Source organism: Schistocerca nitens, chromosome 11 (genome assembly GCF_023898315.1).
Source record: "Schistocerca nitens isolate TAMUIC-IGC-003100 chromosome 11, iqSchNite1.1, whole genome shotgun sequence".
NCBI lineage: Eukaryota > Metazoa > Arthropoda > Insecta > Orthoptera > Acrididae > Schistocerca > Schistocerca nitens.
Window position 1 is genome coordinate 147,612,069 of NC_064624.1, and position 23,784 is coordinate 147,635,852.

General features: G+C 40.8%; 1 protein-coding gene across 1 annotated transcript in view; it reads left to right on the forward strand.

The window, feature by feature from the left end:
- LOC126213419 (eukaryotic translation initiation factor 4 gamma 1-like) overlaps nt 1-23,784 on the forward strand; it is a 110,616-nt gene that overhangs the window by 82,079 nt on the left and 4,753 nt on the right. Inside the window, exons 4-12 of the mRNA XM_049941159.1 lie at nt 1,430-1,506; nt 6,606-6,880; nt 7,070-7,242; nt 10,663-10,742; nt 11,983-12,089; nt 12,325-12,420; nt 13,342-13,479; nt 17,056-17,134; nt 19,377-19,520. Coding sequence (XP_049797116.1) covers nt 1,430-1,506; nt 6,606-6,880; nt 7,070-7,242; nt 10,663-10,742; nt 11,983-12,089; nt 12,325-12,420; nt 13,342-13,479; nt 17,056-17,134; nt 19,377-19,520 — 1,169 coding nt within the window. The remainder of the gene's footprint in view (nt 1-1,429; nt 1,507-6,605; nt 6,881-7,069; nt 7,243-10,662; nt 10,743-11,982; nt 12,090-12,324; nt 12,421-13,341; nt 13,480-17,055; nt 17,135-19,376; nt 19,521-23,784) is intronic.

Here is a 23,784-nt window from a genome sequence, read left to right on the forward strand (position 1 = left end):
TTGGACTGTGGAAGGCTCTTTTATCCCTAAATCCAGAACTGTAGTGGGGCTGTTCCCAGTGTGCACAGATCGGAAAAGGATATGCCACATAGCTCTGCAAAGAGGATTTCTCTGTATTTCAGTTGTTTACATTTGTTGTGCCAGAGATAACGCAGGATGCTTTAAAAGCTTCAGGTCAGCACACTTTCTACCGAGCGAGGTGGCGCAGTGGTTGGCACACTGGACTCTCATTCGGGAGGACGATGGTTCAATCCCGCATCCGGCCATCCTGATTCAGGTTTTCCGTGATTTCCCTAAATCGCTCCAGGCAAATGGTTCCTTCAAAAGGGCATGGCCGACTTCCTTCCCCTTCCTTCCCTAATACGATGAGACCGATGACCTCGCTGTCTGGTCTCCTTCCCCAGAACAACCCGACCCAACTCGGCACACTTTCTGCCACAAGTAAGGGCAAAGTCGCTCACACAAGTTTGTTATAGACTTTCATTGCAGAGTGTTCTCTAAAAAGTTTGATTTTGAAGCGATAAGGAACTGATACGTGCTTTCATTAGTGATCCCAGTTTTAATGTGAACTACTGTGACTTTCAGGACTCCCTCCTTCAGTCAAGATGCTTTAAGCACCAACTGTAACATTTGCCGTCCATGTTTCATTACCCAGCTTAAATTTAATATGCTGTATTTTATTGTTTGAAAATAGATTAAATGTGGAACATGCATTTCAATGGACCCCACAGATTTTTTAATGGGCATTCTCGAGGATGATTCTGCGTGTGATAGTTAATTAACTTCCCTGCAATTTGTGTGTATAATACGTTGGCTCGTTTTCTTAATTTGTGATGCCACTAGCATGTCCAGTTACATCTTAAGTTTGCTCAAATGAAGTAGATGCAGAGAACTTATTACTAGTGATCGATTTTGTCTTTATCTAGTGGTTTATTTATAAGTAAGCTGTTCTGGTTCCTAATGAGTAATGTTTACTCCTTATCTTAAAGTGCGATTTCCTCAGATAAAACAAAGTATAAAATTTGTGTGGCATTTTGATTTTGGTTGATGAGTGTATGTTCATCTTTGTCTGGTAGTCTCTTCCTGTTTCCTTTATTAGATTATGAGATCGTCGGTCATTTGTATGTTCATAGGTATGACATGCTGTGGGTGTGATGAATGTAAATGTCTGCTGGGTCCTTGTGAATAAATAATATATACTGTAGATACAGGGCTTGAGGTACTGCGTCTACCCACTTCTACATTTTGCTTTGTGAAGTAAGTTAAATCAGTGTCATTGCCCTTAGGTTTTGTATTGTTAAATTCTGTTTGATAACTTTGTATTTTATGCACAGAATGTAATGTAATGTTGGACACTTTAATGAACTTTTCAATCTTGTGGAAATAAAAGAAATAAAGCAGCTGCTAATTATTTTGGTTTGTTATGCAGTGGGCCGTATGGAAAACAGCCTCCTCCGAGCAACACGGAACGTGAGAAGGCCGTGAACTCTTTGCGTAATTTTGTCTGTAAGTAGTTGCTCTTGTGTGTGTTGATTCATATGTTTATTCATTTTACACATAACTGAATATTTGCTCAGTAAAATTATTGCCTGAAAATTGGTTAGATATTAAAACTTTATGCTCAGTTTGTTACTTATGAATAAGTTGTTGACTAGTATTTTTCTATGGATGTAAACCTGTGGACCTGTTTCAGCTAACACCTGTGTGTAACAATAATTACTAAACTGAATGGACATTCAAAGGGTTGTGGTAGTCCAACCACGCACTTTCTGTAGAAGTGAGCATCATTATGCAGTTTAGGCTTGAGTGGATTACGGAATCGGATATGCTAGTTGTTAGAAGATCAAAGAAATCAGCCAGGCCCTTCACTTCATAATAATTTTAAAATTGTATTTCACACCCAGTGTGTAGATAAAGGAGGAGAAATAATTGTTGATGTGGTGCACAGACCAAATAAAGCCAAACGTTAAGACCAAATAAAGCCAAATGTTAAGATAGAAAATGTACTTCAGAAAGAGGGAGAAGCCATTTGCTGTGTCACAGATAAGAGTCAAAGTTTTAGGCATTAAAGTTGTGGAAATTGGTGCTTCAGGAGAATGGCAATAGTGGAACTGATGGAAGATTTTGGAGGCCCGTGAGTTGAAAGTAAACTCAGAAATAATATAGGTGGGGATAAACAGTTTTGGCAGTTTTAGAAAAAAATATTTGTCACATGCCATCTTTGTTCTTCTGCACCCAACATTATTTTGTAACTTTTGAGGAAGGAGCTCTCAAGGAATTAAGTTTTCGTCCTTTCAATTCGGGAATCGATAAGTCACGATCAGTGGTTTGCATAATGTGATCGGAGGTGTAGTTGCCGGGTACTTCTAAGCACAGTTCATATTGTGCAGTGTGATGCAGAATTAGCACTTGGCAGAAGATAGAAACAGTTGAAGCTGCGTAACTGGTTGTCAGTGATGCAAGACTGATGTTTTTCTCTATCGCATGCCAGGTACGAGAGGGTGTGCTGGTCAACGCGACTCGTATTGTACGATACACAGGGAGTGAAATTTAAAGTCTTCCGATTTGTCTGAGAAAAAGAAAAAAGTAGATTTCCTAGTCAAAAATTTACTTTTCGCATAAAAATAAAACTACTGTTCTCGGATTTGCACGTGTTCTTTGCGTTGTGGTCTTTTTCGCTTAAAAAAATCTGTGTGTTATAGCACCAAATCACAGGTGGTTTCCATTTGTTATTGCGAATAGTTAATGTGATATTTCAGTGTAAAGTAAAATTCCGTGCATATTTTAAAGTGTACGTAGTGCCACCGAGAAGGACATGTCTGGATTTTCCTTGTTATGGTCTTCTGTTTCTTCACACCACACTTGATTAGGTTTCTCTTGCAACTACTTCTTTTTCGAAGAAGCGCAGTAGTACTGGGTGGATTTCCCCCAGCAGCCAAAGCAAACTTTCTTTCAAATCCAATTAAACTTTCAAATAGTATGTGATGTTGAGCTGTGAAGTGGCCTGGTACATGATAACTTGAGATTGTCATTTAGTGGATTTTTAAAGTCTGAGGTAATTAACAAATATGGTTATGTTATAGTTTAAAAAATCTGCCTGTTGGAACAATACATGATTAAATGTGGAATCTGATAAGACAGTATTGTGTGCAAATGGGCACCAGTATGCAGAGCAGCCTGGAGTTTGATCTCTTTAACTGCTAAGAAACGGTGCAACAGTAATTAGTATGTGCAGTGGTAGCCTCTCATGCTTGTGTGTATTGAGTCACTGTTTACTGACAATCTTAGTGGTAACTAATGGAATGCTGGACTCATCCTTTACCTTTTTATTTATGATTGTCATGATTGAGGAGTGCTAAATGTGCAGAACAAGTTTGTATATTTGATATGCCACTGATTATAGCACGATACAGGTTGTAATATGTGCATTTTTCAGTTATGCATCAAAAAAATAAATACATCAAAAAAATAAATACCTCTTCAGATTTTACATTAAACATCACTGGTTGTTTTTACAGTGGTGGTGGTTGGTGGTATTGGGTTAGTGCACAGGTCCGAGCAAGCACATTTAATGCCAGTTTTGGTCCTGAACTTCACCTAGTGTGTTTTAAATCTGCTAGATTGAGGGGCTCATATAAGCAATTTTTACTCCATGCTGTAAAATTAAAAATTTGATTTAATGTAATGTATACACTCTCAGAATTGCATGTTTGTACTGTCAGAAAAACACATTGAGAGTTCAGGGAGTGGGATCTTATAGAAATGTTAAAATAACTTTGTAATCCTTGCAATATCACCTTAAAATAAGGTTTTTGAGGGTTTTGAAATGCTGTTCCTGTCGGGGAGAGGGATTTCCAGTCTCACTCCCCGACAGAGTGGATAGTGTGGATTTTGAAATACACTAAATGATCTTTAGACAACACCAAAAGGAGTGCAGGAATTCTTTATTTGAACAAATATTCACACTCGTGTCCTCCTTTATTATAGTGTCAATATTGGATCAGTCCTTATATTTTCAGAGTAGCAGCAATCACTTTCAGCATCAGATATGTTTTGGAAACCCCATTCTGTTTCCTTGTAAAACTACAGATTGTCAGTGTTCCTGCAATTATAGTCAAACTGTTTTGTTGATAGCTTAACCGCATCCGACAACATCTGGGATTTGTTTTCGTACGATTTGTTTTCATTTAATATCGTTTGATATCTGGTTGAGTTTTGACATCCTTTATACATCAGTTCTAGATGGTTGTTCCTCTGGAGCTTCCACTTTGACCATGTAGAATTTCAAATCGCGTTAAACAAGATTCTTGAAACAGTTGCTTCCTTCTCCCAGTTGAATAGTTGCAATCTTTATCTGAAAGTGTTTGAAGCAGCGTCATTTCTCTTAGCAGAGATATAGTCGGTAATACCTCTTCATACAGAAGCAATAAAAACTGTGTTCTGTTTTCTCATCATTGCTTACTTCATTACAAGGTCTTTCCCTGCTTTAACTTTTCTCCTAATTCTGAACAAACATTGGTTCTAGGACTCCCAAACCCTATATCGTAATTGATACAAAAACTGTGCAAAGGAAACACTCTTTGGTCTTCAATTTAGATTCGACAGTTTCATCATACACTTGCCATACCTTCTTAATATAAAGTTCAGGTGGTAAGTACAACCTACTCACGTTTCCTACTTCCACAGCAGTGACGTTCTGTACAGTTGCGTGACAGTAGACATTTTCTCGTCTCTTGCCGGTGAGGTGTGTTACCGTAACTTCCTTTGTCGCCTCCCCTAGTTTCCCGTGCTCCATCGCCACTAGCAGCATGTGATCATCTTAGAACACCTATTTAACTAGAAATTATCAAGAAATGTTGACCTACACACTGACAATACATCCACATTTACCTGTCATAAATGGTGGAGGTAGGTTTCTTTTAATTCTGACTTCTTCTCCTAGGTCGTGACACAGTTCAGTGATTTTGAAGTTAGCCTGAATGATCGTGTTTTATGAAGCATGTAGGGCTCAGTTAAACTAGAAAATATGAGGTGTGTTTTTTAAGTAAGTACTGTTTTGAAAGTAAAAAGACTTGCTAAGATCTCAATTTTATTTTTACATGAAAGCCTATACTGTAATCTACTTTATTTTTTATAATTTCCGTCAAATTTGCGGCATTTGTCATAATGTTCTACCAGTTTCTGCATTCCCTCCTCATAGAAGTGTGCCGCCTGACTTATTAACCACTGCCTCACCACTGTCTTGTCTTCATCGTCATCTTAGACGCTGACCGCCCGGGTGTTCCTTCGAGTGCAGGAACAGATGGTAGTCAGTGGGCGCAAGATCAGGGCTGTACGGAGGATGATTTCGAGTTTCCCATCGAAAAGATGCGGTGAGATCTTTGGTCTGATATGCCACATGTGGACGGGCATCGTCTTGCAGCAAAACGATGCCCTCGCTCAACTTGCCACGTCTTTTGTTCTGAATTGAACAGCGCAGATTGCACAATGTCTAACAGTAAGCTGCTGCATTGATTGTCTCGCTACGAGGCAGAAATTCCACAAGCAGTACTCCTTTTCTGTCCCAAAAAACTATGCATATGATTTTCTGGGCAGAAATTATTTGCTTAAACTTTGCTTTTCTGGGTGAATCTGAATGCCGCCACACCGTAGACTGTTGCTTTGATTCTGGTGTGATGTAAGCCACCCGTGTTTCATCGCCTGTAACAATTTGGCTTCACAAATCATCACCGCCGTTGTGGTACCGCTCAAGTAAAGTCAATGCACTATCTAAACGTTTGGTTTTGTGCACATCCGTCAACTGCACAGATCTCACGATGAATACGGATTGCTTTTTAGGCCTATAGCACTAAGGAATCTTATAACAGGCCATACTTCAGTCGGCGGGACTCACGATTATCGGAGGCATCTTAAACACTCAGTACACCATGCAATCGAGGAAGACTCAGACTGTAATGGCGAAGACAACAGATGTAGGTACCCATTGCTCGTGCGCAGAACACCAACGGCAGTGCTGAGGCCGTGGTGTGGCAAAACGGTACTTAAAAAAAAAACACTCCTCGTATCTGCCATTGCGTGCTGAATACTTCCGTGTATTTTGTTATGTTTCCATTTGGGATGAATGGGTGGACATGTAGCAAAAAATATGAAAATGAATTTTATTGATAAAATAGGAAAGTTTGTGACAGCAGTTGAAGCAGTCAGCGAAACAATATTATGCCTACCCAGTGTACAAAACTTCCCTCGGCATATCTGTTAAGTCGTTCAGACTTCCTCGACCTTTTCTCGCCCTCGGCATGGATTGGCTTTAGCAGTGGAAAAGCTTCACCCCTCATATCTGACTCAATTATTCCCCCGAAATAGCACTGTGTAAATGGTTTCATACTGCACTACAGCTGCAATGATATGATACGGCCAACTTAAGATTTTCTGACTCCTCGATACCAGTGAACATTTTCAAGATTTGGTATTTTTGTTAGTAAAATCCAAAGTATTTCACGTATGTAAGGCAATGTAAATTACAGTTGTGTTTCACGACTGTTAACTTCCTCCATCAAAAAGCACTCCAGTATAGTACTATGGACCTACACAACTGCAATTTTCAGCTGCCGAGAAAGAGGAACGCCAGGCCCGAACGGCGAGCAGCAGGACGCCTTCTCGATCGTCGTCACGCGAAGGCAGCTCGGCGAGGCAGACTCCCGCTCCTTCATCTTCGCAGAGCCACGACGATCTGGCTGCTGTGGTGCAACCTGTGGCTTCCGGTTCTTCCGCCATCTCGGACCGAGATACCCGCAAAAACTTGCCGCACCTGAATCCGGACCAAGTTGCCAAGAAGATTCAGTTTATCTTGGAGGAATTTGTGACCAACAACAACTTCCAAGTAATTACACATCAAGTATCCTTTACAGTATTTGAAACAAAGCACCTTTGTCATATAGAGATAACACTAAGGTAACTAGTCTGTTAAATTTAGAATGTGAGACCTCCAAACTAATAAGAAATGTTCGGTGTGTGTTGTCGAAGCAGTTTAATACAATTAATGGTTACCTGTGCTCTTTTTCACTTGCAGGAGAGTGCGCTGTGTGTATCGGAGACATTCCCACCTTCCAACATGGGCAACTTCGTCGTAGAAACGATGAACATCTTACTGGAGCGGTCGGCGACCGTCCGGAGCGGTGTTGGAAAGCTGATGGGCCACCTCATGAAGGAGGGCATCCTCACTACGGAACAGTTCCTAGAAGGGTGAGTTGCCACGCTCCCAGCAGAAGTAAATTGATACCAGTAGCAGATGACTACTGTGACGTAGTTGATCCGACAAAATTAAATGTAGGACAGATTGGCTAATTTGTATCCACAGATGTGAAAGGCGGGGCAGACAAAGTTTTAACTTACTGTGTCGGTGACACGTTTCCAAAAATAGTTCGTTCCTAGTGCTATTCTTTGCACAGGGCTTTGTCGGTGACACACTGTTTTTGGTCTGTGAAGGAAACTGTGCCCAAATGAGTTATTTTGTAAAGAAATAGAGGGCACGTTCTATCTCGTTAATAAAGCTAAGTTAGTTGGCATCCATTCTGTAACTTAGCACTGAAACGAATTACACTCCACTATTGCTGTGGAAGAAATGTTGAAGGTGCGGTTGTGTGAGCCATATTTCTGGTAATGTGTGGTTGCAACACAGGGTGATTTTCTTGTATGTCTGTGCAATACTCCTGAGAAGGTAGTCTGTTGCAGATAGCTGCCAGGGTGTTTAATATCCTACACCTGGTGTAGATCGTACCTTGTGTGGTTGGGCAATCTCTCTGTCCTTCTGTGTAAATACTTACTTTCTCTCAGCCTGGCTTCCTCCTCCTGAAGCTAACAGCCCTGCAATGCTGAGTCGCGTAATCTGAGCAGTGAGATTGGGGGGACGGACCGGAGGGGGGGGGGGGGGGGTTCGCTTGTACTGATCACAAGACTGAACCAAAACTCGGCATAGCATTCACAAGTTAAGGAAGGAAAGCTTTTCAAAGAATCTCACTTAAAAGTGATATAAATTCTGCATTGTGACGACCTGCATTTTTGTCATTTCTAATACTGCTGAAACAATTTTTTCATCCATTGTAAAGTGGCAGGTCGATACCAGTATGCCTTCATTTCTGTTGCCTGTGTACATGTCCACTGTAACACAAAAAATTATATTCTGTAAGGGCTTCCTCTAATTTATTTTTGTCTCGTATAGTTTTGCATCAGTGAACATTTAAGGTTGGTTTTATCTGGCAACTCGTATCTGCTGTCTAAGTCATGAACAAATTTTTTCAAACCTTAATGGTGAGAAGATCTATACAGCAGTATATCACTAGCAGTCATATGTGCACAAGGAGAATAAAGCTCCTTTTTTTTGTTCTTTTGAAATAATGTTTTATAGAGCTTATCAATCATTCGGTTGCACCTCCTACACTTGTACTAGCTCAAAAGTTGATCACTCACCTTTGTTCTATTTCTTTTCTATAGTTCTTCACCATACTTTCTGTTTAAATGGTTTCGTAAATTGGTTGTATTCCCAGAATGTAGATATTCAATTCAGATGGTACACTTCACAAATTATTACCCTCCATTTTTTTGAGAGTTCCACCCAGATGATTAGTGATCTTCACAATTCATTTTCAAAACAATAACAAAGAACTCTATTTATGCACATCTGACATAAACAATCTTTGGGGTGCGATATTTCCTCAGCCAACGGAGGAGCGAGTGAAAAGTAGTGATTGTTTAATGTCGGCATCATTCGAAACACTTTGTGACGACTGTGCTCTTTGTCTCACTGGTGAAGAGAGTGATTCGACAGTCGAGGCACTGTAGTTGTGTGAAGAACAACAATCCTGTTACGTCGGGTTTAAATAACGAAGTGACTGACGAGGAACCTATTGTTGGCACACGGTCACTTATGGTATGATGATACCCGACAAGAGCTTAAGAAATACCTACAGGATCAGGAGTGTCTGCAAAAAATGTTCCTGGGCATTCACCATCAGCTCTTGGCAAGAAGAGACTAGTTTTGCAATGGTGAGAGCTGATAGCATGTAAATACAGCTGTGTATTTTAGTGAGTGTTTCCAGCCACCATACAAATAAAAAACTTGACAACTCGACAGGTTGTGATTTTGCTGTATTCAATTTTGTGGGAACTGGTGCATCCTTTGAAGGGACAAGCTCTGGTAATTGGACATAGCATCCAACAGTGAACAACATTTGTACTACTGCAAAAGCAGACATGACATAATGGATTGCACTGATGTTTCATATTTTTAAATCACCTTATATGTAAACAAGCACAATTGAAGACACTTGTAAGTACAATGAAGACTCAGGAACAGAAAAGGACAATAGAGGGTGTGTTCAATTAACAGCAACAACTACTACGACAATGATAAAAATCGTATTTATTTTAAAATGTATAACACAGTACAGTCACAGAAGCTCAACAAATGTTTAAAATGTCATTTTTCCTGTAATAACTGCTTTGTATGAAAACAGCCTTATTTACATTGTTTTCCTTGTTACAAGTAAGTATGCCCACACATTCGAAGACGGCAAACTGTATAATGCACATTCATGAATCCGTGTTGTTAAAGTATGTAATTTTTACCGTAAGGATCTGATTGGTATGAGATACCCGAGACTGTGTGTTGGCTGTCATCACTGGAAGAAAAATAATTTCCTCTCACATGTCCCCTCCTCCACAGTGGCCACTCTATTAACAATATATGTTTATAAACAGCATATAGTGGCTAAGGTGCCATCATATTTGATGTTGATTGAATAACTCTATGCAATCTACGTTCCCTCTGGTCTTCACATGCCGTGGAGGTAACAGGATCCGACAATTTTTCGGCTGCCAGTTAAAGAAGAATGGCATTACGAACAATATATGACTATTGATAGTTAAACCAGACTATCGATACTGACGATAGAGCAGATGCCATCAATTAATCGATAGTTTGCCGATGTTTAAGTAGCAGTAAACTGCACTCACGTGCAGTAAATTGCTTTCGCAATATACTGGCCTGTATAACTACTAATGGCCCAGAAATAGGTTTCTATCAACATTGTCATGCAACAGTGGCCAGCATTGTTGCGGAAAATGTGGTTGACATTGCCACAGTATATTGTCAGAAACATCAAATTTGCACGGTCTGTGCAAGCCTACTGTAGATGGCATAAAAGTTTCCTGGGTATGTTACCGTGTCATATTGTATAAAACTACCCCTCGGGAAAACAAATGTTTCGGCCACGATTGCAGCGGCCTTATTGTGTGTCTACTGGTAGATGCAGGAGGAGGCCGCTGCAACTGTGGAAGAAACGTTGGTTTCCCCAGCAGTAGTTCTATGCAATGACGCAGCACCGTATCCAGAAAACTTTTATTGACTTATACTGAAGATGCTGTGAAATTTTCCACAAAATAAAATCCTTCCTGCATTATCGTTGAGAAAAAAATACTGGTGTAAACTGCACTAGCAAAGTAAGTTGATGAGGTTCACTACTACATGATGAGGTAATATATCTCCATATTTAACTGTGATGGAATAAGCTCAACAGGGCTGATGGAAGTGACAACTAAATTCACTTGTAAATTTTAATGTGTATGTTTAAGCTGTGAGATTTTCATTAAATTTTTTAATTACAGGTTCAAAGAGATTGCGGAAGTTGCTGATGACTTGGCCATAGATGTGCCGAAAGTGTGGCTGTACTTGGCTGAAATCCTTGGTGAGTCTGTATGATTATTTTCTCTCTCTCTCTCTCTCTCTCTCTCTCTCTCTCTCCTCTCTCTCTCTAACCTGCTAGCATAGTATCTTCATAGCATCACAGCTGCTAAGAGATTATTTTTTTATTGTGGTTTTGGAACCTAATATCATTCTTTTCCCACTCTGGATTCTCTCTCTTTCCGGTCATGGTAGGAATAAATCTCATCTCAGTTGCCTGAATTCTGCTAATGCCATTACTTGTGGTAGATGGTTCTCAATCCGTATACAAAAATGGACATATAATAGGTTGAATGGATAATTGTCTTCAATTTTAGTGGTACTTTCATGTTTCATATTCAGTCTCCAGCCATTAAATGGAAGTTACTTGCCTGCCCTCTTAAATGATTACTTAGTCTATAGAACCAGCACTGGAGATACTACAAATATATCAACATCAGTCATCTTTAGCTGAGTTTCAACATTCCCCATTGGTTGCCTATACTTTCCATGGTCATGACCTCACTTTTCTCCTGGCTGAAAGACCCTAGACTTCAGTAGCTTTACCCCAGGTGTGTTCGTTCTTGAAAGTCTTAGAGACAAGTCACCAGTAAACGTTGATGCCATATTCGGACCTCTGCTGGTTTGGTGTACTTTTCTCTGGCTTTAATTTATTAGAGTAATAAAAAGACAAAAACTCCACCTTACTCTACCCCGGTCTTACGTCAAAGCTGTAATTCGTCAGGGTGTTTCATTGTTACTGTGTCGTCTTTCCGTATCTCTTGAGTCTGTCGATCCATTGTTTTCCAGCAACTGCCCTGGTAAACATCGTTTGTGAGACTTGACAAAATCCTTTCCATCTGGGTGTAGTTGGGCTTATTCACAAGCCAACAGGACATGGTATCAATAGCATACCCTCCAGTACTAGCAGTGATACTTAAAAATTTCTTGTGAATCCTTTTGTCAAAAAATGTTACTTGCTACTGTGCGAACCATCACGTTGCATACTGCAATTCTCTCCCCTCTTCCTCCATCTGCCTGCCACCCCCTTTTCCCGCCATGAGCACAAAGTACTGCCTACCTAAACTGATAGTTTTTGAGTCTTTGTCTGATGCAGAACCACCAACCCTATCTTAACATTGTTGTTGCTCTGAATTCTAACTCCATTGCGAGTACTATTTTGCGTGATACATATTTATTGTTACACTTACCTTGCCAAGTAAAACCTAGGTTGTGCAATAGAATGACATTGTGATTTGTTGCAGTTCCAATGCTTTCTACTGAAGCACTAACCTTTTCGGATTTGAAAACTGCCGCCACGGGACTGCACAAGTTGGTCGTCGAAATCCTTCGTCTTCTCGTGAAAGAAAAGGTGAGAATGAGTGAACCGTTGATCTAGCACATCAATGTGGATGTTCATTTTGCAGCAGCAAAATAAGCATATCCAGTGTGTAATATGAACATTTGGAAGATAAATGTAATTTATATCACTGTATTATTTTCCCCCTATGAATCGATAGGTATTGAACTTTTTTTTAAATTTTTTCTTTCTTTTTGATTGTCTTTTGTTTTTGTTTTTTTGACTAAGATCAAAATATTTGTTCCAGGGTCCTGGCTGGGTAAGGCAGAGGTGGGACGTGGCTGGAATGAGTTGGAAAGATTTTGCCCCTGCCGACAGTATAGACCGAATTGTGAAAGAAAATGTAAGTCTGTTTTACCTGTCTGAAACATTCGTAAAACTCTGGGAAAACCTGCTTAGTGCTGTTAATAAGATGGGTAGTTAATGTAGAAAAAATTGTAAATAAATTTCGGGGTACTAATAGGTCCCTTATTTTTAGGGGGAAGAGACTTAGTTATCTTTCCTTCATGGTACTGATGGAGTATAGGGACAAAATTTTTTATTCTGTAAATGATTTAGTGCATTTAAGTTAACCTCTACTTCTACATTGTGTGACAGTATTTGTAATCTGTATTGAACCTGATAGTCTTTCTACTAGAAATACAGAAATTCTAAGGATAGACTTTTGTTTTTTCGAGGAAGATTTCGGTCTCTGAAAATGGATGCAACTGAAATTTGAGCCTAGCTTGACTTAGTTAACTGTAGTTTTCTGAACTGTTACTTCATGCCCTCAACAATTTCTTTGAGAGGTGCTGAAAGTTCCTTGTCTACTTAAGTCACTGCTGCTAAAGCAAAGTTAAGATCTGTTGAAGAGGTGACACTACCACATGATGACGTAATTATTCTCCTTACTTAACTGTGACGGTCTTAGCTCAACAGGCCTGATGGTAGTGTCATCTATTTTCACACGAGTGTTCCAGTTTGTGTGTACGAACTACGTTTGTCACACTGTGGTTCGAGAATCTGGAAATTGTCAGTTTCAGAATAAAAAATAGTGTAACTCCATTTTTTTCTCTGGAATTGGGGACATTTGTGAAAACAGGTTTTTAAGTTTCTGTGCTCTCAGAGGTTTTGTTGCAATCTCTGTTGTATTGTGTGTACTTTGAAATCCCCTAATAGTCCTCACTGAATTAGTATTAAAACAGTTACTGGAAAGTTAGCCTTACGGTTTGCATTGTCATACACGTCATTACAAGCAGGAGTCGAGATGTAATTCGGTTTGCAGAAGCTGGAGTTCACAGTGGGCCCCGCAGGCGAAGTGGCGCCGTTGACGCCGGAGATGATCCACACGAAGCTGCTGCAGATGTTGCGGCCGGAGCAAGGAGCGCCTGCCACCACTGACGAAGACACCAAGTGGATTTCTGTAAGTTCAGCTTTTTTGTGGTGTACTTAGCCTTAAGGTAGTTTGCATTTGAGAGCAAACAGTTTTGTCCGCTCCTGCCAGCAGTACACCACCGGTAGCCGAGTGGCACTGTCTACTCCCCGTGTTCCCTCCGCACAAAGTGTTACGCAGTGAAAGTACTGGACGGAGGACATCGGCTTTCTTCCACACCACTCCCTTCTCACATGTGGAAACACCTCGTATAGCAAAAGGACTCTCATGAAGATACAGGGTGTTTCAAAAATGACCGGTATATTTGAAACGGCAATAAAAACTAAACGAGCAGCGATAGAAATACACAGTTTGTTGCAATATGCTTGGGACAACAGTACATTTTCAGGCGGACAAACTTTCGAAATTACAGTAGTTACAATTTTCAACAACAGATGGCGCTGCAAGTGATGTGAAAGATATAGAAGACAACGCAGTCTGTGGGTGCGCCATTCTGTACGTCGTCTTTCTGCTGTAAGCGTGTGCTGTTCACAACATGCAAGTGTGCTGTGGACAACATGGTTTATTCCTTAGAACAGAGGATTTTTCTGGTGTTGGAATTCCACCGCCTAGAACACAGTGTTGTTGCAACAAGACGAAGTTTTCAACAGAGGTTTAATGTAACCAAAGGACCGAAAAGCGATACAATAAAGGATCTGTTTGAAAAATTTCAACGGACTGGGAACGTGACGGATGAACGTGCTGGAAAGGTAGGGCGACCGCGTACGGCAACCACAGAGGGCAACGCGCAGCTAGTGCAGCAGGTGATCCGACAGCGGCCTCGGGTTTCCGTTCGCCGTGTTGCAGCTGCGGTCCAAATGACGCCAACGTCCACGTATCGTCTCGTGCGCCATAGTTTACACCTCTATCCGTACAAAATTCAAACGCGGCAACCCCTCAGCGCCGCTACCATTGCTGCACGAGAGACATTCGTTAACGATATAGTGCACAGGATTGATGACGGCGATATGCATGTGGGCAGCATTTGGTTTACTGACGAAGCTTATTTTTACCTGGACGGCTTCGTCAATAAACAGAACTGGCGCATATGGGGAACCGAAAAGCCCAATGTTGCAATCCCATCGTCCCTGCATCCTCAAAAAGTACTGGTCTGGGCCGCCATTTCTTCCAAAGGAATCATTGGCCCATTTTTCAGATCCGAAACGATTACTGCATCACGCTATCTGGACATTCTTCGTGAATTTGTGACGGTACAAACTGCCTTAGACGACACTGCGAGCACCTCGTGGTTTATGCAAGATGGTGCCCGGCCACATCGCACGGCCGACGTCTTTAATTTCCTGAATTAATATTTCGATGATCGTGTGATTGCTTTGGGCTATCCGAAACATACAGGAGGCGGCGTGGGTTGGCCTCCCTATTCGCCAGACGTGAACCCCTGTGACTTCTTTCTGTGGGGACACTTGAAAGACCAGGTGTACCGCCAGAATCCAGAAACAATTGAACAGCTGAAGCAGTACATCTCATCTGCATGTGAAGCCATTCCGCCAGACACGTTGTCAAAGGTTTCGGGTAATTTCATTCAGAGACTACGCCATATTATTGCTACGCATGGTGGATATGTGGAAAATATCGTACTATAGAGTTTCCCAGACTGCAGCGCCATCTGTTGTTGAAAATTGTAACTACTGTAATTTCGAAAGTTTGTCTGCCTGAAAATGTACTGTTGTCCCAAGCATATTGCAACAAACGGTGTATTTCTATCGCTGCTCGTTTAGTTTTTATTGCCGTTTCAAATATACCGGTCATTTTTGAAACACCCTGTAATTATAGGCATTGCAGTAGGCATTATAGATTAATGCTGACTGTAATTCTAAGAACAAAAAGTATGAACCGTATCTTCCCTCCGTACACTAAATTTTTTTAAAACATTGAGGTTTTTCAGCAGCTGCAGACTTCAAATTTAGGAGTTAAATATTGATAAAATTATAACAAATGTCATCTTTCTATATACCACACAGTGCAATACATAACTTTGGAGATACAATGTTACAACTTCGAAGATATTGCTGACATTGGGAGAGCAGTCAGCTACGGTAGTGTTAGTTAAACCTTAATATTGCTTATCTCCTGTCTCACGAGGAGAATGCCAGAGGTGGGATGAGGTTTTTGAAGCTATATACTGTTTTGTGTGTTGCCCACCTACAGAAAATGTGCTAAATTGTGTTCTTATGTCATCAACAGCAAAATACAATTAATTGAATAATAGTTGGGTCTTCGCAAATCCCAAGCAGTGCAACACATTTATTGCTAATAATTTTAAAAGACTTAAAAGAGTATAATGCACATAGTTCCCTTGAAGACCAAACGTCGCAAAAATTGCCCAACTGTACTGTAATTAACTGTATTGGTCAGGAATGATGCAGGAAGAAATTGAGAATCAGCTGGATAGCCCTTGATACAACTGTATGCTAGTTTCCACACCAAACAAACATCCTAATATTGGAAACCACAACCCACTTACTGCTTTTGTCGGTTGTGTAGATTTTCTCTCACTTTCAAATCGTCAAAGGACCCTTGCTAACGGTTGATACTGCAGCTCTCTCTTTCCTCTGTACAGAAGGATGTTATTTAGTATATAAGTTCCTTCAAAAGGTCCAGAATTTCTTGCGTTACCACCTCAGGTTTGAAAACCCCATTCATCATTGTACAATGACTTACACTACACAGGAGGGAGTAATAAGTTATGTAAATGTCATATTAATATTCTGACAATGGCAAAAATATTTTCAAGGGGTCCATACAAAACACAGATCTATTTGTGTTCCATGTGAATGATTTATTTTTCAGACAACATATCAGGATATGGAAGAAATTTCCAAATCGTTTATCACTATTCTCAGTAGCCTAGAAACTTCGTTTCAGTTAGTTGGGTTGAATTTGTACATATGTAAAACTCAAATGTAATTTGGAACCATTTGGCAAAACTTTACTCATTACCACCAAGATACAAATGATGACTGTCAAATTTTCATGACTAGGTTAAAATTTGAGGTGGCACACACGGAGATTAGATATCGAGCCGATTAAGTGGCTTTTCATTTCCAATGCAAAGATTAATTGCTTTGAATACATTATTAGGTATTGTGGCACAACTCGGGTAAGTGTGGATACATAAGATAAGGAAAAAATTCATGTGTGCATTGTAAATCAGAACAAACGGACTTCAAAAACATCCATGTATTGCCTCTCCCATACGTATATATTTATATTACCTTTGTTACCCTCACTTTAAACTAAAAGTGCACATTGTACAGTTGTGCACCTTAGGGTTGAATGTGAAGCTTTGAAAGTAGGTATGGTGCATTGCCTTGAAATTGAGGAACAGAGATGCCTTATGTACTGTAATAATCATTTTAGTCACCCAACCAGTCAGTTGACTGAAATACTGTTTTCTTGTTTCATGGAGTAAAAATGTTAATTCAGTAAATATGCAGAATAAGAAAAATGTGGAAAAGTGTGAGCTCAAGAGGGAACATTACACCCATGTTGGGTATTGACACTTTTAGTGCCTCTTGTAATTCCTTTCGCATTTTGATTCCACAGGCAAATGTAGGAGACCGGGCTAAGACACCAGAATTCATCCGTGTGCTGACGACAGCTGTGTGCGAGAGTGCGTATCAGGGTAAGTTCAATGTGTGACGCATAAGATCATTAATTTTTGCTGTTAAATACATAGTAAGTAGTAATGTTCTGCACAAGTTGAAGTGTTTTGATGTTTTGAGTAACAATCAGGATTCCTCAGGACATACTGTAGTCCTGAAGTTTTCCGAGAGAAACCGTAGTGCCGTCGTAGGTGTGCAGTGTAAACTTGTCGGAGATAGTAAAATTTGGGTTGGGAGAAACTTTTAGTAGTCCACGGAAGATCACTTGTAGGTGACACTGCTAACTTGGAACTGCAAAGTGCAACTGGCAGTAGGTGGAAACATCGGTTGTCTGTAGAGGTGTGCCAACACTGAAGCCAGGTATTGCCTTACAGATGTTTACAAAATCACTACACGATTGAAGATGATGTGCAAAGCAGCTGCACACACCACATTGCAACTGCTAGGGATTTCCTTCTGGAGACTACTATAGGGGCATCCACAAATTTTAGTTTCACTAGCTAGGCATTCTAACACCTTCGTGGGTGGCATTTGTTACGTGACACCTTTGGAATTTTGTCAGCCAACTGCAGTATTGTCTGAGGAATGTATGGCCAAGAATTGTTACCCTGTAACGTGTCTGTTGGGGTTTCTAGTTGCACTGTACATAACTTCTTTTCTGTAAGTTGGACCTCCAAGTGTGAAGCCACAGTTGTGACAACCACAGTGCTAGTGGCTTCATAGGCGTGACTGTCGACATTGCTAGACTGCTTCTGTTCGAGAAATGAGTTTCGTATACGATGCTGCGAAGCACGAGACAGATTTGAACTGCACTATTAGTGTGATCGTTGTTGAATCGCATGTTGATATTAGGCGTGTAAATGTGCTCACCTTGAAATAAAGTGGGGATGGCCCATAGTGGACGACGAAGCTGGATGATGTACAAACACGAAATACTACAAACGGCATCTATAACACAAATAGACAATTTTGATAAATGTCATTTGTTGGAAGAAGTTTTTTTCCACACTACGAATGGTGAACAAACAGATTTTTGAGCAGTGGTTCCAGGTACGAAAAAGCACTGACCGGCAGTGCTGTTCGGAGTGAGAATGTCATTAGCATCTGTGATACTTCATAAAACACATCTATTAACTGCAACGACGTTCACCTAAATGGATTACAGGAGTGTGCCATTAGATGCCCAAATATGTTTTTTGTGTTACGTAGGAGTAACACAATTTCGTCTTGTTCAAAAACATAAGTTTATTGAAAATCTACACATTAATGCTTAATAATAATAATAAACACTTCTGTTGTGGCTAACAGCATAAAATAGTCTGTGTCTGGCAAGACAGAGATAATTAAATGTAATTCAGATTATTAAATAAAACCGTTCACAACACAAAACTCAACTTTTTCAAGATTTGTCAGAGAAAAGTTGCACTCCCACTTGCATTCCACATATGTGGCTGCTTTCTTCCCTTTCCGCTTCTCATTACACAGAAATGTGCACCACTGAGCAGGTTTACGTGTGAAAATGACATTTGCAGTCGTTTTCTTGTATTCCGTTAGTTGTCTGTTTCTTACTGGACTGTGAAAAGGAAGTTTGAATTTTGTCACCTCCACGTAGGTACTATCAGTACCAAAAGGTCACATCTATCTTGCCCACTTTTGTCATTTACACAAGCTGTGTGTGAATACAGTGGTCCGAAGAGAATGTAATGTCGATGATGGAATAATATAGATATCGTGTGCTTTTGGGTCATCCGACTACACAAGTGCTGGAGCAAAAACAGATTGGTAGAAAGTATGTGAAGTTGTACATTTTTCTTCTCCATCATAATTCGTGCGCTGTACGGACTGTACATTAGGCAACTTCACGGCGATATTGTTTGCTTCAATGTTTGTTTCCTGGTGTTCTCTTTCTGTTGCTCCAGTGCTTATTAGCAGGTGTGGGTCGGTCCTAGTGCACAGTAGCAAACTTATGCACATTCTATTATTCACTTCTGTGTAAAAGTGGCTCAAGTAAGAGCTCGCACTACACCTCGCCTGACTACCACCGGAGAATGCCGGCTGCTAGAAGGGTCAAAATTGTCACGTCCCCGTCAAAGGTCGATCGGTGTGCGGTACTATTACAGGCTCTCGACCCGACTGCAGAGGACAAAAATCGGGAGATTTTCCGAACCAGTCGGTTACTCGATGTCGAGTCAGTCTTCAGAGTTTTGACGCCAAAATAGGAATTGTCGTTACTGTAGATGGTGTTCCGTTCTTTTTTTGCAGCCGCGGGATCCAAGAAGTTCGAAGAGGCACTGTTCTCGAAGCACGCGACACTCCTCCAGAAGTACATAGACACTAATGAGGAGCTGGAGCTGCACTGCTTGTACGCTGTCCAGGAGCTGAACCACCGCCTCGAGCAGCCCAGTGGTAAGTAGACAAGTCTGTCGTGTTCACTCGTCTGCACTCTGTTCTTTCTGCCTTTGTGCCTTCACCCAATTTTCAGCAGTGACTTATTGTAGGGTGTGCCCATGGGTCATTCTATGTGATTTAGACTTTGATGGTACAGAATTTATGATTAGCCATTATTTTGATAGGTACTGTAAAGACTTTGAAAGGTACTGTAAAGACTTTGAAAGGTACTGTAAAGACTTTGAAAGGTACTGTAAAGACTTTGAAAGGTACTGTAAAGACTTTGAAAGGTACTGTAAAGACTTTGAAAGGTACTGTAAAGACTTTGAAAGGTACTGTAAAGACTTTGAAAGGTACTGTAAAGACTTTGAAAGGTACTGTAAAGACTTTGAAAGGTACTGTAAAGACTTTGAAAGGTACTGTAAAGACTTTGAACATACCTTCAGTTATTAATTTTTAAACTTTCCAAAATCTGCTAGCTGTCTCATTTTGATACTACAAAATGGCCATCTCAAATCTACCTGAAAATGAACCCATTGAATTCTGTACCATTTTATTCCATTTTTATAAGCTTAAAAAACATAAGCTACATGAGTGTTCCTAAAAATAGTAACTTTTCACTAGACAACATGTTTTCAAATTAAAATTTTAAAATAGGCATTATGTAGTGAAAAGTCATTAACATTTTTTGTCTGTGTTGGCCAGTTTTCATGATGGTTTTCTAATGGGAATATATTCAGAATGTATTATACTGCAGCTTACTTAACAACAAACTGGATGGAGCTGTACATTTTCAAAATTATGTAAAATGCATTAAATAATTGGTACTTCACAAATAAACATGATTTATTGCTTTGGTGGCATTTATTTAAAGGTGCCTATAAGTTCTGCACTCGAGGCAGTGGATTACTTTTGATCATTGCACATTCCAAACTGTAACTAAATGAAGGAATTTTTGCAAGACTGTTGCAAAACTGTTGATCGCTGTTAGGAGACGTCGTGTTCAAGTTTTTGAAGGAATTCAGAAGAGGAGGGTAAATGATGCTATTATCGACACAGCGTACAGTGATTTCCTCTATGTTAGGAGTTATCTACTGCTTATGCCTTGTTACTTACACATTTAGTTGTCCAAATGATGTCATAAAGAAAACTGTCACGAATCTCGATGCATAGTACTGAAAATTGTTGTCTATTATTGAAGAACATAAGTAGTGATGGCCGATTTTATTCGATGGAGGAAAACAATTTTTCCTCTACAGCCTTTAAGTAATGCATATACCTCCAGGGGGCTCACAGTTGTTTCAAGAGTTTGTGTGTGGTGCACATTGGGCCTGAAGCTATTGCAGCCAATTGTTCCTTCCCTGGCTGCATTTCCTTCACCTTGCCCTCCTTCCCTCCCTATCCTTGCTACTTCCCTGTTGCCTTCTCCTTCCCCTCTCTCAGCATTCTGATTTATGTCAACCTTGCTGTCCACCTGGTTTCTGTATTGGTTGCAATTTTGTTCCTTTTCCCTGTTCTTTCATCCTACTTCTCCAGGTCCCCACTTGGTTTGACCTCCACTTCAAAATTTCCTGTTCTTAGTGTGAGCCTTCTGGAGAAGACCTCCCTCCCTAGCATCTACGGTGTGGATTCCCGTCGCCCTTCCGCACTGTAGCCCTTTTCCACCCTGCTAGGTCACCAGCCCGTAGCCCTTTTCCACCCTGCTAGGTCACCAGCCCGTGTGGTGGGGCTGCTATGTACCCATATGGCTGAGACCCCTGACAACACAGGGATCACACTACTCATACCTGAGCTGTTCCCATGTATGCCAAGGAGTGGTTGCTTATCTTCTTGGAGCATCAGAAATCCTGTTAAAGACATTAATGTGTCAGTGGCTTTTGATGGTGCAGTATCAACTAAAAATGAGGGTAATCCAAAGCAGGCTGCTGTTAGCATTGATGGAATGAGACACCAAAATCTGGAAGGTCTGTACTGGTGCAGTAAAACTCATCATTTTGCTGCAGGCCGTCCACTTCTTAAGTTCCATCACCTTCAACTGCGATTATAACCAGTTTTGATATGAGGCAGCATGTGTTCGGGGATATCAATGTGTGTGTGTGTGTGTGTGTGTGTGTGTGTGTGTGTGTGTGTGTGTGTCCTGTATTTGACTGACATCTGAAACTTAATACAGCTAAACGAGGAGGAAGTTCTCGTCTCAACATTGAGCAGTTGCTGTCCCATTGTGAACTTGCTAGAAAGAAGAAATATGCCAGATAATAAGTTTCCTTTTAAATGAACTCTCATTGACGTTTTTTTTTTTTCTGAAGACTGCTTAGTTAGCAGTGAAGTTTGGCGTGTTGCGACATTTCGAAGTGTGGAGAGTTGATATTCTTACATTGTATGCAGTGTCACAGTGCCGTCTAGTGGCAAATTATGTTAGTTGCCAATGGAGGAAACTACTGAGGGAACACTTCTGCTGTGGGATACAGAGTCGTCACACCGAGGCGGCTTCATGTCCGTCCACTGGATGTGTGTACTTCGTGCTAACTCCGTAGTCCTGGGCTTCTAGATACCTAGTTAAATTGAGTAATGCAGTTTTTCTAGTGAACTGCGGGAAGACCTGCAGATGATAGGCACCGTGTGCAGGAATTAGCATTTGACCCTCAACATATTTACACCGTACTGAGCATAAATAGACAGACCGACACATTGTGTGCTTACTTCATTGCAGAACAATTATTGGAAGCAGTCACATCCATTAAATATTTGGGGTATGTGTACTGAGTGAACCAAAAGTGGAATATCTACATATGACAAATTGCAAATAAAGCAGATGCCCATACAGTCATTGGAAGAATCTTCGTGAAGTGTTGTCCGTCCACGAAGGAAGTACCGTACAAAACTCGTATTTGAGTATTGTAGTGTGGGATTGGTTTGGATTCTCAGAGAAACCACAAAAAAGTGGAAAGAACAGCAGTTTTTCATCACAGGTTCTTTTAGTGAGAGCGAAAACGTCGGAGGTGCTCATTCGTGTCTAGTGACAGATTCTGAAAGTGAGGCATTGGGTATCACAGTGTGCGTTATTGAGTGTGTGTTACTTGGGACGTCATCCAATATATTGCTTTCTATTCGTGTCTAAATTTACTGTAAAGGTAAACTCAGAGATATTTGAAATCTCGAGAAGCTTATCAGTTGTTGCTCTCAAAGAACATTAACGAATGTAACAAGCAAGGGAGGAAGTGATAATGGTACGCTAAGTACTGTACACTGTACAGGTGGCTTGCGGACTGTAGATATAGTTGTATGGGCCCAGAACTGAGCCATCGTGTAGCACCACTGAAGAAATTACAGGGGAAAATGTTTTTATCTGATGCAATCCTCTCGGTTAACCTGTGTTTGTCAACCTTCTGAAGTGCTATACACTGTGTAGTAATTAAATATCTGTTGAACTTGAACAGAGTTGCCCCGAGTTCTGGAAAGCAGAGAATTCCAGATGAGCCAGGGAGATATTAGAGAAAGTAATTAGGAAAAGTGTATTGCCGCTGTCTGGGCACGGCCGAGTGCGTGTGCTACTTCCCTACTCCCTCATTCCTACTGCTTCTCCCCTTCTACCACTCCCCTCAGCTTGCAGTCAGTGATACCACCACTTCTTCAGGCAGGCGTGAAGAGCGGTTGTTTGGGTGTGATTATCAGAGACTGTCGACACAGTGGCTGCAGAAAGCAGTCGCAAGTGCCCGAGTTGTCAGAGGGATAGTGTGAATGTGTGTGTCCTTTCTTTAACAAAGGGTGTGGCCAAAAATTTTGTTGTGAAAGCATGACGGTCTTTCCTATTTGGCTGTCTGCGGCTCAGCGATCATCTTTATGGTGAGTTGCTACCTATCCTCATTAGTATCGATTCTCGGAGTATTCGTGCAAGTTATCTGTTGCGTGGATTGATCACCGTCATCTCATTTCGTCAAAATGGTTTCTGTGACGTGAATAGCTGGCCACACAAATGGTCTTCCATGATGGGCCAAAACTGCAGGCCACTTCTGTGGCTATATCGAATGGATATGGCCTGCCAATCTGGAGCCCATTGTTTCCCACTAGTGTGCAGGTCCTGCCTGTCAAATCTAGTCTCGTCGGTTTGCCTGCAGGCCACATCTGTCTGTGTATGGCATAATGCGGCGGATTTTTGTGGTTTATCCGTAGACTTGGGACTGCAGTGCTCCTCGGCAGGCCGGATGCCGCGGGTAGCGGATTTCAGGAATTGCGACTGTCTCACCGCAACTGCATTGTACTGTGCAGCATTCTATAGAAATTT